Here is a 13412-nt window from a genome sequence, read left to right as displayed (position 1 = left end):
GGGCTTGGTCCCCTAAGGGCAGGAACTAGAAATTTTTCCTTAACAGAGTAGTTGAAGTGGGGCATGGGGGCACTCACCTGTAATTCCAGCTACTCAGGAGGCTGAGCCAGGAAGATCACAAGTTCAAGGTCAGCCTGGGAATCTTAGAGAGAACCTGTTTCAAAATATATGTATGTATGTATGTATGTGTGTGTGTGTGTGTGTGTGTGTGTGTGTATATATATATATATATATATATATATATATATATATATATATATTTTAGGCTTGGGGTGATGTAGCTTAGTGGTGAAGTTCCCAGGTTCAAATCCCAGCACCACAAAAGAAAAAGAAAACTAATTTTTTGTTAAAGATTTCACAATTTTGCTCCAACTCTGAAAGGTCTGTTCTGCTATTCATCCAAAAATTGACATTATTCCCATCTGCCACAAGCTTCAGGCCCCATGGAGTGCACTTGGTCACATGGCCTTCATTACAGAAGGGCTGGCTCTGTAGGCTGGCCTTCTTCAGTAGTTCTGGCCAAAATTCAACATTACTGGCTTATTAAATGACTTGGAATATGAGGCAAGGTGGCAAGCCCAAATGTGGGCATGCTGCCTTCAGAGGCCTAATTGGCTGAGTAGTAGTTACACCTGTTTCCAGTAGTACACAGGAGCCAGTACAGCAGTGCCAGTGGTTGGGTGAGGGAAAGGAAAAAGGGTTCACATTGCAGCTGCTGATAGGGTGAGGGGCTGGAGCGCACAGTGTCACTTGTTGGGTGGGGTGAGGGGCTGGTGTTAACATTCTTAGTGTTTGCATTTGGCAGAGTCAAAGATAGTCACTTGTCAATTTCAAGGGCCTTGACAACACGTTAATGGAGTGGTCTGTGTTCAAATTGCATAGTTACCAGCCGAGGAACAAACTGGTAATCAGAAACTGGGAGGAGCAAACTTTCATTTATATTTTATTAATAATGAATGTTTAAAATGAACACGTAATACACACAGACTTCAGTCCCTAGGTCCTTCATGTCTAGATGTTCATGTTGAGCACAGTTCTCAAATACATGGTCATAATAGATATACAAGTTATAAAAATGGAATACCATGGAAAGATATTACAAAGCAACAAAGCTAACAGACTGGAAACAGATGTGAGAGAGGCGTCACCTTGAAAGCGAGATGGCCTCATTCCAGAACCTAAGGATAGGCTGTCCTGCTTGAGAGAAGGATGACAAACACACAACGAATCAACCAACATATCCATCCAATTACATATGCTATTATTGGGATAGAGTCTGAGGTTGTACCTGAAGGATTCTTACATTGAACTTTAAACTACTTTATAAATTATTAAGAGAATGTAAACTTAATCTGACACTGATGTTTTAGAGGTGGGGCTTTTGGAGGGTGGTTTAGGATTAAATGAGGTCATCAGGGTCGGTAAAGCCTGCACAATTGAGTTCTTTTGACTTCATAGGAAAAGGGTGAGAGGCCAGAACACAGACACATGTCGCAAGCCATCCATGGGCTGTGCTTGAGCATGTGCATCTGAGCATATGAGGGGACTGGTCTGGTGTTGCTTGTTTATTGGGCTGCGCGACACAGTGTGCTTTTTCTCTCCCTCTGCCTGTGATCCCACACAGCATCTGAGATGGGTGTGACTTGCCAAGTTGTCAGTCAATCTGCTGACCACAAGACATCACCAACCAAGACTCCACCCTTTGATACCCAATCCCTTGCCTTATTTGAGTGAACTTTCTATCAAATGTCCTTTCCCCAATAAATAGAGGGGTTCAGGGTGTGCTTGCTCTCTTCCTTGCCTCTCTTGCTCCCCTTGCCCTCTTTCCAGTGTGGGAGCTGATCTTTGAGGTCGCAGAGCCATCTCTGACCCAGCAATTAAGAAAAAGGTATTTTCATGTGTGTATGGTTTCCTTAGTTATTGATACAGCCAGCTCCTTGAACCCAGCACATCTTGTCAGCCTGGCCAGCTGGCAACAGACACACAGGCATACTTCATCTACACCATGTGAATCCCTGTACCAACTTGGGGATGCCAGTGAGGACATCAGCAGATGCAGGCCCTCAGAACTTTGAGCTAAATAAATATCCCCCTTTAAAATAGTTACCCAGCACTAAGTATGTCATTACAGTAATGAAACACAGATGAATATGTCAACCAACCAACCAACCAACTAATCAATCACATAAAATTGCTTCTAACGATTGCCTAGGGCTTTTTAGCAGGCTGTGGACCTAGGGGTGGGAAGATGTAGACTCACTACTAAAAAACAAGAATGAACTCAGTTGCCTGCAAAAAAACTCAGTTGCCTGAAACTACCATTAATTGCCTAACACTGAGGGCCTTCAGATGCCCCACTACTGAATCCAAGCCTTTGCCCCAGAGGAAAACAGAAAGTGGGGTCAGACACAAATGCAGCTTACAGGAAAGTTCAGACTCAAGGTATAAATAATAGTATTAGTACTTTTCCAAGACATGGTTAGCATAATAGTCTTGACCAATAGCCTTGACCCAAGAGTTATGTAAACCCCTAGACTACTATACCATGTGGCAACCTGCTATTGGGATCCTTTGCCCTGTGGGAGTTATCTTCTTAAATTGTACACCTTTCACTCCTGCCTTCTGTTATTATCCGTGGAGTTCATTCTTCAAATTTGCACCAGAACCCAGAAAGAAATTGGCGGTGAGCAGCTAGGGTCTGCTGTGGCACTGGAGGGCATAACCCACCATTAAGAGCTGCAACATGCCACTTGATAGTTGTGGGGAAGAATCTGGCTTTGCTGCCTGCAACTTTCAGAGCTGATGCTGGCAGGCATCCCCTGTTGTGATTAGCTGCTCACAATAAAATGGGCTTTCTGGGCTGCAGAAGCCTATAGCATACGCAGACCCCACCCACAAGCAGAAACAGAAAATCTAATTTCATTTCAAACTCTGATTTCAATAGGACTGAGTTCAGAACTGAAAATACAAATAACAGCGACACTACCAAACAGGGAGCTGTGAGGAGGGGTGTTATGGTTTAGATGTGGTGTCCCTCAAAAGCTCACTGTGAGACAATGCAAGGTTTGGAGAAATGATTGAATCACAGCCTTAATCTAATCAGTGAATGGATCCCTGATGGGATTAACCTGAGTGGTAATGGGGTAGGTGAGGTGTGGTTGGAGGAAGTGCTTCATTGGGGATGTGGCTGTGGGGTATTTATTTTGTATCTGGAGATGGAAGTCTCTTTTCCTGTTTCTGATCATTATATGAGCTGCTTCCCGCTGTCACACTCTTCTACCATGTTCTGCCTCACCTTGATCCCCAAGGAATGGAGCCAGCCTTCTATGGACTAAGACCTCTGAAACTGTGAGCTTTTAAACTTTTCTTCCCTAAAATTGTTCTGGTCAGATCTTTTAGTCACAGCAGCAAAAAAGCTAAAACAAGGTGACAAGGAAGAACAGCATAATGGATCAAAGAACAATTCTCTCTCACAAAGGCAAATGGGGACAATATTCAGAAAGGATATTTATTTGTAAACCTGGAACAAGGGAACCTTCCTGCCGTCAACTGTTTTAGCAGGAGTTCAAGTGGATGGAAAGTTTCATAAAGTAAGGACGTACTAAAACTTCCACTAAGATGGGAGTTTTGGAAGTATGTGAGATGTTCTAATGGGTCTTCAAGTATATTCAGTTCTTGGTTGAAAAGGGCAAATGAGCAGTCTGGAATGTTCAGAGCAATGGATAGACTAGGCCATGGGATACCCAAATAGCCAGTAAACATTACTTCTCCATTTGTATGCACTTCTGGAAGAGATCAGCATTTGAGTCCTGGGGCTAAGTAGAGCAGACCGCCCTCTCTCCATGTGGGTGGGAATCATCCCGTGCACTGACAGCCCAGGAAGGTTGAATCAGCTGTGCCTGTCTGAGCTGCAAACTGATATTTCTTGCCTTTGGAGCTCCTGGTTCTTGGCCTGCTGGAATCTATACCCCTGGCTTTCCTAGGTCTCTAGCAGGTAGCTCGTGGTCTGGTTCTCTTTAGAAAACCCCAGCACAGTGTCCTTGTGAGAAGTGACTGCCATGGCTTGCAGGGTCTCAGAGGGCACCTCTCTTCAAGCTCCCCTGGAACACTAAAGACAATGGCTTGCTGGAGTGGGAGAGGGTTCACGAACACCTACAGGTCCTACTGTTCTTGATTTTGGAATATAAAGCCCGTTCACTAAACACAGATAGCTTAAAAATAAGACCATACGCTAGGTCAAGAAGTAAACCTCAACTTCAAAACAGGAAAACAAATCAGACCCAAATTTTAAGTTAGAAATTAATAACGTGTTTAAATAAAAACTAACAAGAAAACGGCAAAGCTCTTGACTCTTTGAAGAATTAACTGTTCCTTCATGGAAAGTAATTTAAGGTGATAAAATCTAGCCAAATTTTTTTCTTAACGGTAGGAGAGAACTAAATAAGTTTGCATGGAGAAAAGCCTGAGAACTGAATGAAGTGGGAATCAAAGATGAAAGGAACTCAAAGAACGGGGGAACCAGGGGAGAAGACCGAACACCCGAGCAGAAGGGGGCGCGGGGCGCTGGAGGCAGGGGCTGGGGAGGCCCCGGGAGGCCAGGCCAGCCGCGCCCTGCAGTCTCAACGCTGGCCGAGCCCGGCGCAGGAGCCGGGTACCGGGCTGGGCCTGCCCGGCAGGTAGCCTCCGCGTGATTCTCGCGAGCGGCGGGGACCCCGCCCCTGCAGCCGGGCTTCCCGGACACCGGTGTACACGCCTCCCACACAGGTTGGGCTTCTGCGCGAGACCGGGGAGAGCGCCCGCTCGCTCCCGGAAGACAGCCAGCACGCACGCGCAGCTGCGCACGGCCAGGGACGCCACGCCTCCGCGACGCGGCTCCAACGCCTGGCAGCGTCCAGGCCCGGCGCGCGACGGGGGCGGAGCCTCACACGGCCACGCCCCGCCGCTCAATGACGCCATCGGGCGGCGACCGCGGCGGGGCCGGGAGGCGCACTGAGCCGCCTCGGACAGGGCTGGGGCTGAGGGACGAGGGCGGGGAAAGAGTCGCCAAGTCGCCGCGGAGAACGGGGCGGGCTGGTGGAAACATGGCGGACCAGATCCCTCTGTATCCGGTGCGCAGCGCAGCGGCGGCCGGCCACAAGCGCGCGGCCTACTACAGCGCCGCGGGGCCCGGGCCGGGGGCCGATCGGCGCGGCAGGTAACTGCGCGGCCCGACCCTCCGCGCCGCACTGGCGGGGCCGGCTTCGGGCCCGGCGCCTCCGCGGCGGCGAGCGGCCGCCCTCCCGGCGAGCCCGAAACTTAGTTGAGAGTCGCAGAGGCCGCTGCTCCTTCTGCGCTGGGCGCGAGGGGCCCGCGGAGCGCTCGCTGGCGCCGAGCGTGGCCGTCGGGAGCGCGGAAGGGAAGTGGAGGCGCGGAACGGTTAAGTAGCTGACGGGGCCGCCGCTGCGCGGCCGGGAGGACGTGTGTGACCGGGGGGCGAGCCGGGCTCTTCGCAGGCTCCTCGCGGGGCTGCCTCCACGCCGCTCAGGATCGCTCCCTTCTCGCGCCACGGAAGTGAGCTGTTGTAAAGGAAGAGGCGTAAAGACTGCAGTTTTACAAAATAAACTTCCAGCTATCAAAATTTTATTTATTGCAGAGGTATTGAAGAAATAACCCATGATGCGCGGAGGAAAAAAATACGGATTTTACCCCATATCATATCTTAGCCATTTTTCTTCAGAATTTCAGCTTTGCAGTTCTTTTTTGACTGAGACTAACATGCAATCAGAAGAGTTCATGTTATGTAATGGGAGAGCTGAATTCGCCCCTGGTCTGTTTATTCACTAGTCATTTCATCTTAGGCACCTTAAACTTCCCTCGTTTGTAAAACGATGGATAATATTTTTCTCACGGAGGATGTTGAGTTTTACAGGAGAACCAATAAAAGCTGTCCTTTTTCAAGGTGCTTTCCTGGAAGTGGGTTCTCCAGAGCTGTCATTTCTTCTTTCCCACTCTTAGCTTTAAGAGTGATTGCATTAGTAATTGTCTAAGCATTTAATTTTAGGATATAAATATTTGGAAGTATGCCAGCTTTCAAAACAAGGTTTTCATCACATCTTGAGTCTATCAGTTTTCATTTTATGTCATTTGGTGCATACACATCCAGAATTTCGTGTCTTGCGTATGTGTTGACCTTTTTTATTGTTATGTACCATTCCTTTCATAATTTTCTTTCGCTCTTAAATCTACTAGGTATTAGAGTAGTACTCATGCACTTTTGAATTAATGTTTGCATAGTGCCAGCTTTCAGTCTACACACTTTGTTCAACTTGAGGTGAAGTTTCTTGTTGGGTCATGGTTTTTATCCATAAAGTAATTATTGATACATTAGGACTAAGTGTGGCATTGTTCTGTTTCTTCTGATTTCTCATTTCCTTGTGTTTCTCTTTCCTATCTTCTTTTGGGTTACTTGAACAATTTTTGGTATATGTACAGTGTTTTGAGTGTAGATCTTTGTATGGTTTTCAGGTGTTTGCTCTGGCTATCACCGTATGCATTCAACTTACTGCTATGATGTGTTTTTATCACCATTTTACCTATTCTTCCATTCAGGGTTAGCATTTGGCCACCTGTTTAGACTTAGCATATGGGTCTTGGCTTACATTTGTGGTTTGTAGTTCTAATGACAGTGTGTGGTGCATTTTGGACTGCTTCAGTTTAGGTGGTGTCATTGGTCTCTCTTGTGTTGCATGATGGGGAAGAGTGATTTCCCCAGGCCTAGTGTCTCTTGGTAAGAGTTGAGAGTGTCGGGCTCCATGGTGAGGCACTGGATGTGGTTGTGTCCCCTCCACATGTGCCACCTGGCTGTACTGGTGTCTCTGAGTAGGAGGCAGGAGTCTGAGCACCCCTATTGCAGAGGCTTTCCATGGCAGAATCCTGCTTGGTGGTGCTCCCTGCCTGCCCTGGAGTCTTGGAGTAGGGCAAGGCGTGGGGGAGGGAGGTGCTGTAAAAGAGGCTTCTTGGACTGGGCTTCTTGGTTGATGGGTAGCACTTGTCAGTGCTACTTGGCTGTCTCACTGGTGGGAGAGAGGAATCTCAGGGTTTCAGGACACAGAGGTTTCCAGGACTAGCTGGTTGTTGTGGCATGGTTCCCTTGCTGGTGCCTACATCCCTCAGCATCCCTGGTGGGAGAGAGCAGCCTCAGGCTCCCCCATATGACATTCCTTGGCTGCTTACCAGTTTCTAGCTGGTGATGCTCTACTCTCATGATACTGTGGTCCTGTTCTATTGGGGTGTGGGGAACGAGCTTTCTTGGCTCCCTTCTCTAGCATGGTTGAAGTTAGGGGACACTGGGCCTGTGGTGCTTTATTCTGTTGTGGGGAGAACACATGAGAGACAGGACGCTGTTGCTTCAGCCTAGGTCTCCAGCCAGCCTGCCTTCCTCTCACTGCTGTGGTCATGGCACTTTTCAGAACTCTCATTTGTGTCTTGCTTTGTTCCAGTTTATTTATTTACAGTTGGACTTATTGGGGAGTGTCAGGGAGAAATGCCATTTTGTCTGGACCAGAAATTATGCTTCTGTGTTATTTTTTGAAATTGGGTTGGTTTTATTTTATCATGATATGCATATGGTTTTATTTTATCATGATACACGTATAGTTTAAAAATAAAGTGGTGCTAAAAGGCTTATAATAAAACATTATAATTGCTCCATTTACTCAGTTGCCCTCACCCTATTTTTTTTTAACCCCAGTGGCAGTTACTTGGGACCCTTGTAGCTGGTGTTTTCTTTTCTTTTTTTTTTTTTTTTTTGGTATCGGGGATTGAACTCAGGGGCACTCAACCACTGAGCCACATCCCCAGCCCTGTTTTGTTTTTTATTTAGAGTCAGGGTCTGATTGAGTTGCTTAGCGCCTTGCTTTTGCTGAGACTAGCTTTCAACTCATGATCCTCCTGCCTCAGCCTCCCAAGCTGCTGGATTTATAGGTGTGCTCTAGCTGTTTCTTAAAGCCATTGCACTTCTGAAGTCATTCTTTATTCCAGCTGCTGTTAGTGCAGAATTAGGTAACTCCTGCCACACTCATATAGTGCATAGCAGAGATTCCACTCTATTCTATGACTTATCTTCTCAGATGTGTCTTTGTCAATAGTGGCAGTGATGATTAGATTTTACCATTTTCCTGGTCTTCTGAGTTGGGAAGTGTTCTCAACTCTTCTTCTTTCGGCAAGATATTGTTTTAATTCTTTTTAAATGTTTGGTGGATTTACCAGCAGAACTATCTGAGCATTGGAAATTTCTTTTTTTGGATGTTTTCAATTTATGAATTCAGTTTCTTTATAGTTATTGGGCTGTTCTCACTTTTTACTCCATAGTAGGAGAGTTGTGATAGTTTGTGGTTTTTTTTGAGGAATGGTTCCATTTGATAGAAGTTACCAGGTTTATGTGTAGATGTGTAGAGTTGTTCATGGTGTTTGCCTGTTATTCTTTTGATGTTTCTTTAAGATGTTGGTGATATGTACACCTCCCACCCCTACCCATTTTTTTTTTTTTTTTCCTTCTGGTACGGGAGATTGACCCTAGGGCCTTGTGCATGCTGGATAAATGCTCTACCATTGAGCCACATCTCCAGCCCAGCCAGCTGGACTGGCTATGAACTTGTTATTCTCCTGACTCAGTTTCTTGAGAAGCTGGATTACATTTATGCACCAGAATGTCTGGTTTATTTTTGCACTCTTTAACGGGTTTTTTGATATGCTTCTCATACAGACAGTTCACCTATTTAAATGTATAATTCTGTGGTTTTGAGTAAATTCATAAGTACATGTATCACCTCTTATCCTGCAGCTTCCACTCCACCTTTCATTTCTATTTCCTTCACCCAGCCATCTCTGAATTTATAGATCTTTTTTTTATTGTAGTAAAATGTAACATAAAATTTATCATTTTAGCTATTTTTAAACATACTTTCTTTTTTGTGGTACTAGGGATTGAACCCAGGACCTTGTTCTCAGTGCCATTTTTATTTTATTTTGAAAGAGGTCTGGCTAAATTGCCCAGGCCAGCTTGTGATCTTCCTGTCTCAGCCACTTGGGTAGCTGGGATTATAGGTGTGTGCTACCACGCTTAACTCTTTAGGTATACTGTTGACTTATAACAAATCAGTAATTTCATGCTTCAAAACTGAAATGATTTAAAATTGATATAAAGTTTTCTATCAAAACTATTTTTCTAATTTTTCTGTTTTGGGAACTATGTGCAATCTATAGAATACATCTGAAAAATAAAGAGTGTTAGTGTATTGTCTTACATATACAGAAAACAAAGTTTAATATTATCAGGCTGGAATCTACACACTGGCAACGGAATGCTTCATAGCTTTAGTTGATGGAAAGACACCTTTGACATAGACTTTTCTTTGAAAACCTCTCTCCTTAGGCAATGTATAAAAGATAAGGCTGGTATATACTTATACCTTACATAAAAATTTTCTTCATTGGGTTTAAAATATAACCCCAAAATTCCAAGGGAAGAATTATGTATGATTTGATGGGCTGGGGTTGTGGCTCAGTGGTAGAGCACTCGCCTAGCGTGCATGAGGCACTGGGTTCAATCCTCAGTACCACATAAATATAAAATAAAGATATTGTGTCTACCTAAAACAAAAAAAAATTTAAAAAAAGAATTATGTATGATTTGTGTATGGTTTAATAATTATTAAAAAGCTCATCATCACATTATTTTTGCTATCATCAAAGGTGAATGTGGTCCTTTTTCAAATGCCAGTAAATAAGTGAAATCAAAGTTCACTAGGCTTCTAATTACATTGTCATGTGAGGTATCAATTTTTCTCACATGGTGAATGTGTGAAGAGTAAGGCATTTTTAAATTTGGTGTCACATTTCTGTGTTTTAAGTGATAACTATAACATTCAAGTTAGCTTTGTGGTTGAAAAAAGAATGAAGGACATCAAACATTTTAATTTTGCTTTTTCATGTATGTTTTAGTTGTAGATGGACACAATACCTTTATTTTGTTTATGTTTTATGTGGTGCTGAGCATTGAACCCAGTGCTTCACACATGTTAGGTGAGCACTCTACCACTGAGACAGAACCTCAGCCCTTCTTTACTTTTTCTACCAGCATGGGTGTTGGCCCTGCCTAAGGGCATTTGCAATATTGTAAGAGTTAACCTTCAATGTTGAAAAGGAGTCTAGTGCAGAGGACAGATGGCTATTGTCTGATTACCTGCAAAATATTAGTTTTTCTTGGTAGATGTAACAGTATTTTGTAATGCTAGGTTTCTTATTCTCAGATTTCTTTGTTAGTCAGCATTTTGTTCCTGTGACTAACATTGTTGACAAGAACAACTTAGAGGAGGAAAAGTGTTTTTGAGCCTCATAGTTTCAGAGGTTCAGTCCATGGTTGGCCAGTTCTATTGCCCTGGGCCCAAGGTGAGGCAGGACATGGTGGTAGAAGGGCATGGTCATGGAGGAAAGCTGCCAGGAAACATAGCGCAAATGAGGATCCAGGGACATAATGTAATCCCCAGGCAGGGTATATTCTCCAGCTACACCTCACCTGCCTATATTTACCACACAGTAATCCATTCACGTTACTAATCCATCAAATGGATTAATCCATTGATTAGCTTATAGGTCTCCTAAATCATTTCACCTCTGAACATTCCTGCATTGTCTAATATAAACTTTTGGGGGATATCTCATATAGGGTCTATGCAGTATTTTTTCTGATTCTTTAAAATTTATAATGATTTAATAAATATTTTACCAGTTGTGAAGATGAAACTTTTCCTTCACTATGATAGTTCACAATTGAAGGGGTTTTCTTTTCCTCTTTCTATACAGAATAATTCAGTTTTTCATTCTTTGTGTGTGTGTGTGTGTGTGTGTGTGTGTGTGTGTATGTGTAGTACTGGGGTTTGAACCCATGGTCTTGCACATGATAGGTCTACCACTGAGCTAGATCCTCTGCCCCCAGAATGAGTCTTTTTTAAAAATAACTTTTAGTTGTCAATGGACCTTTATTTTATTTATTTATACATGGTGGTGAGAATCAAACCCAGTGCCTCACACATGCTATGCAAGCGCTCTACCACTGAGCTACAACTCCAGCCCCAGAATGAGTCTTAAGACAGTATTTAATTGCTAAGGCCTGTGATTCCTTAGAATTAAAGAAATTTTCATAGAGGTTTATAAGAATTTCCTTTAAAAGGGATCCATAATTCACTCAAGTATAAAAATCTTTAGACCTTCCAGAATCGGAATATGTCACTTAACTTTCCTATACTTGACAGTATTAACATGATGGGAAGAGGCAATTGGAGTATGTGTCCTGAGTTAGTAGGCCATGAATCTTCAAATTTCTAATTCACATGTTTGTCTCAATTTATATATAGCATTGGTATAATTTCTTCAAGAAATTGGTATGCAGGTTTCTTATAGAACCTTTGAGAAATTGCTAGCTCAAATTTACTGTATATACAGTCAACATTGGGGATCACTTCTTAGTTCAAGGGGGTGGCAATTCCTTCTTCCTTTTGCTTGTTTTTGTTATTAAGGTCAAGGCATATTTTATAGCTGTTTAATTAATTAATTAATTTGCTGCTGCTTTTTCTTCATTTGTGACAGTCTGCTTTGTGCTGTTTTGACAGAATATCAGAGATTGGGTGATATATAGAGAATAGAAACTTAATTGCTCACAGTTTTGGGGGCTGGGAAGTCCAAGATGAGGGTGCTGGGCTTCTGATCAGAGCCCTTCTTGCTATGTCCCCATGTGGCAGAGGAGCAGAAGAGAATGAGCCCATCTGCAAACTTTTAAAACTGACATTAGGGCTGGGGTTGTGGCTCAGTAGAGTGCTTGCCTACCATGCGTGAGGCACTGGGTTTGATCCTCAGCACCACATGAAAATAAAGATATTGTGTCCACCTATAACTAAAATATAAATACTAAGAAAAACCCTGACATTAACCCATTATTAGGACACAGGCCTCATGACCAAAACATCTCCCTTAGGCACTACCTTCAAATGATGGTGCAGCGGGATTTAATCTTTATCACATGAGTATGGAGAGAACAAAAAAATTAAAACCAGAATGAATACCTGCTGCTGGAGGAGGAGTTTTGATTTCTCAGCAGTTCATGTAGTTTGCTGCTTACTGGTGATTTCTAGGTGACATTGAACTTGGTAGCTTCCTGTGATGAGGGAGATATGCGCATTTCTTTGTAACAAATTCTTTTGCTTTCTCTATTAATATGCAAGCAAAAGGGAAATGTTTATTTTTCTAAAAGAAGTTTTGAGCATTAGGCATATTTTAAATGTTTCTCCTTTTAAAATAAATTGACTTCTCAGAAATAGTTTTTATCCTAATGGAAACAATAAGGCTGTTAGATACTTGAGGTAAAATGTGAATTTAAGCTAGTTATTGCATTGACCTACTTTTACTTAGAAGCATGTAAATTATGTCTTCCAGAGCTTGAGTGTTCTGTTGAAAGTTCCCAGTTCTTTTAAAGCCTTTGGCAGCAGCTAAGGTAGTTGTCTTCTTTCCTTAGCTTGGCAGTACTCTTGGGTTTGTATCATCTGTTGTCGTCTTTGTTCACATTGTTTTTACTCATTTAAGAAATATGTTTCCAGAATTATACTTAATTGCTGGAAACGTTGATTTTTCTTGAGTGACAAACCAATTAAGTGTGTATGACACCAGGCAACAAAAGACACTTAAGATTCTCTGCTTACTCTGTCTTGAAGAAATCCATTATTCATCATCTTATTGTGTTTAAATACTGAGGTGAAATTTTCAATACAATAGGAAAATTGCTTTGAAAATGGAATAAATTGCTTGCAGTTCAAAGGCTGCATTTCTATAGTTGAGGTTGCTAAACATGATGTTGCTCATATTCTTTATCTTCCAGAACACATCACTCTGCTTTTCCAGCGTTAAATGTGGTGAGATTGTGACTTTTGCTAAAATGTGACATGATTGCCCAGAAAACTTAATGAAAAGACTTAAAAATCTGATTTTGGATATAATGTTATAATATATTTAAGTGGTGTTTGAAATTTTTCACATTTTTGTATCATTATTCATTTTCTAGGTGCCTTTCTTTTTGGTACTGGGGTTTGAACTCAGGGACACTCAACCACTGAGCCGCATTCCCAGTCCTATTTTGTATTTTTATTTAGGGTCTCACTGAGTTGCTTAGCACCTCACTTTTGCTGAGGCTGGCTTTGAACTCGTGATCCTCCTGCCTCAGACTCCCAAATGACTTTAAATGTTGTAATCCTATGCAGAGAAGTTACATAAGAAGTTACATAAAGGAAACAATTTATTTTGGGCTCCCATCTTCACAGATCATGTAATTTTTGCCTGGATCATGTAAAATGTCATTTGCATGTTGTAAGGATGTTCTCTGATGG

The 13412-nt window shown here is 42.8% G+C and overlaps 1 protein-coding gene across 5 annotated transcripts in view; it reads left to right on the top strand.

Moving 5' to 3' along the window:
- The first annotated feature begins 5034 nt into the window (after positions 1-5034).
- Atp9b (ATPase phospholipid transporting 9B (putative)) overlaps positions 5035-13412 on the top strand; it is a 256120-nt gene continuing 247742 nt past the window's right edge. For all 5 annotated transcript variants that reach the window (XM_071602592.1, XM_071602594.1, XM_071602593.1 and 2 more), the window contains exon 1: positions 5035-5194. In XM_071602592.1, coding sequence (XP_071458693.1) covers positions 5082-5194 — 113 coding nt within the window. In that variant the 5' untranslated portion in view covers positions 5035-5081. The remainder of the gene's footprint in view (positions 5195-13412) is intronic.

This window comes from Marmota flaviventris, chromosome 16, assembly GCF_047511675.1.
Source record: "Marmota flaviventris isolate mMarFla1 chromosome 16, mMarFla1.hap1, whole genome shotgun sequence".
NCBI lineage: Eukaryota > Metazoa > Chordata > Mammalia > Rodentia > Sciuridae > Marmota > Marmota flaviventris.
Note: the sequence above shows the minus strand (reverse complement) of the source record. Positions and strands in the feature narration are given on the sequence as shown.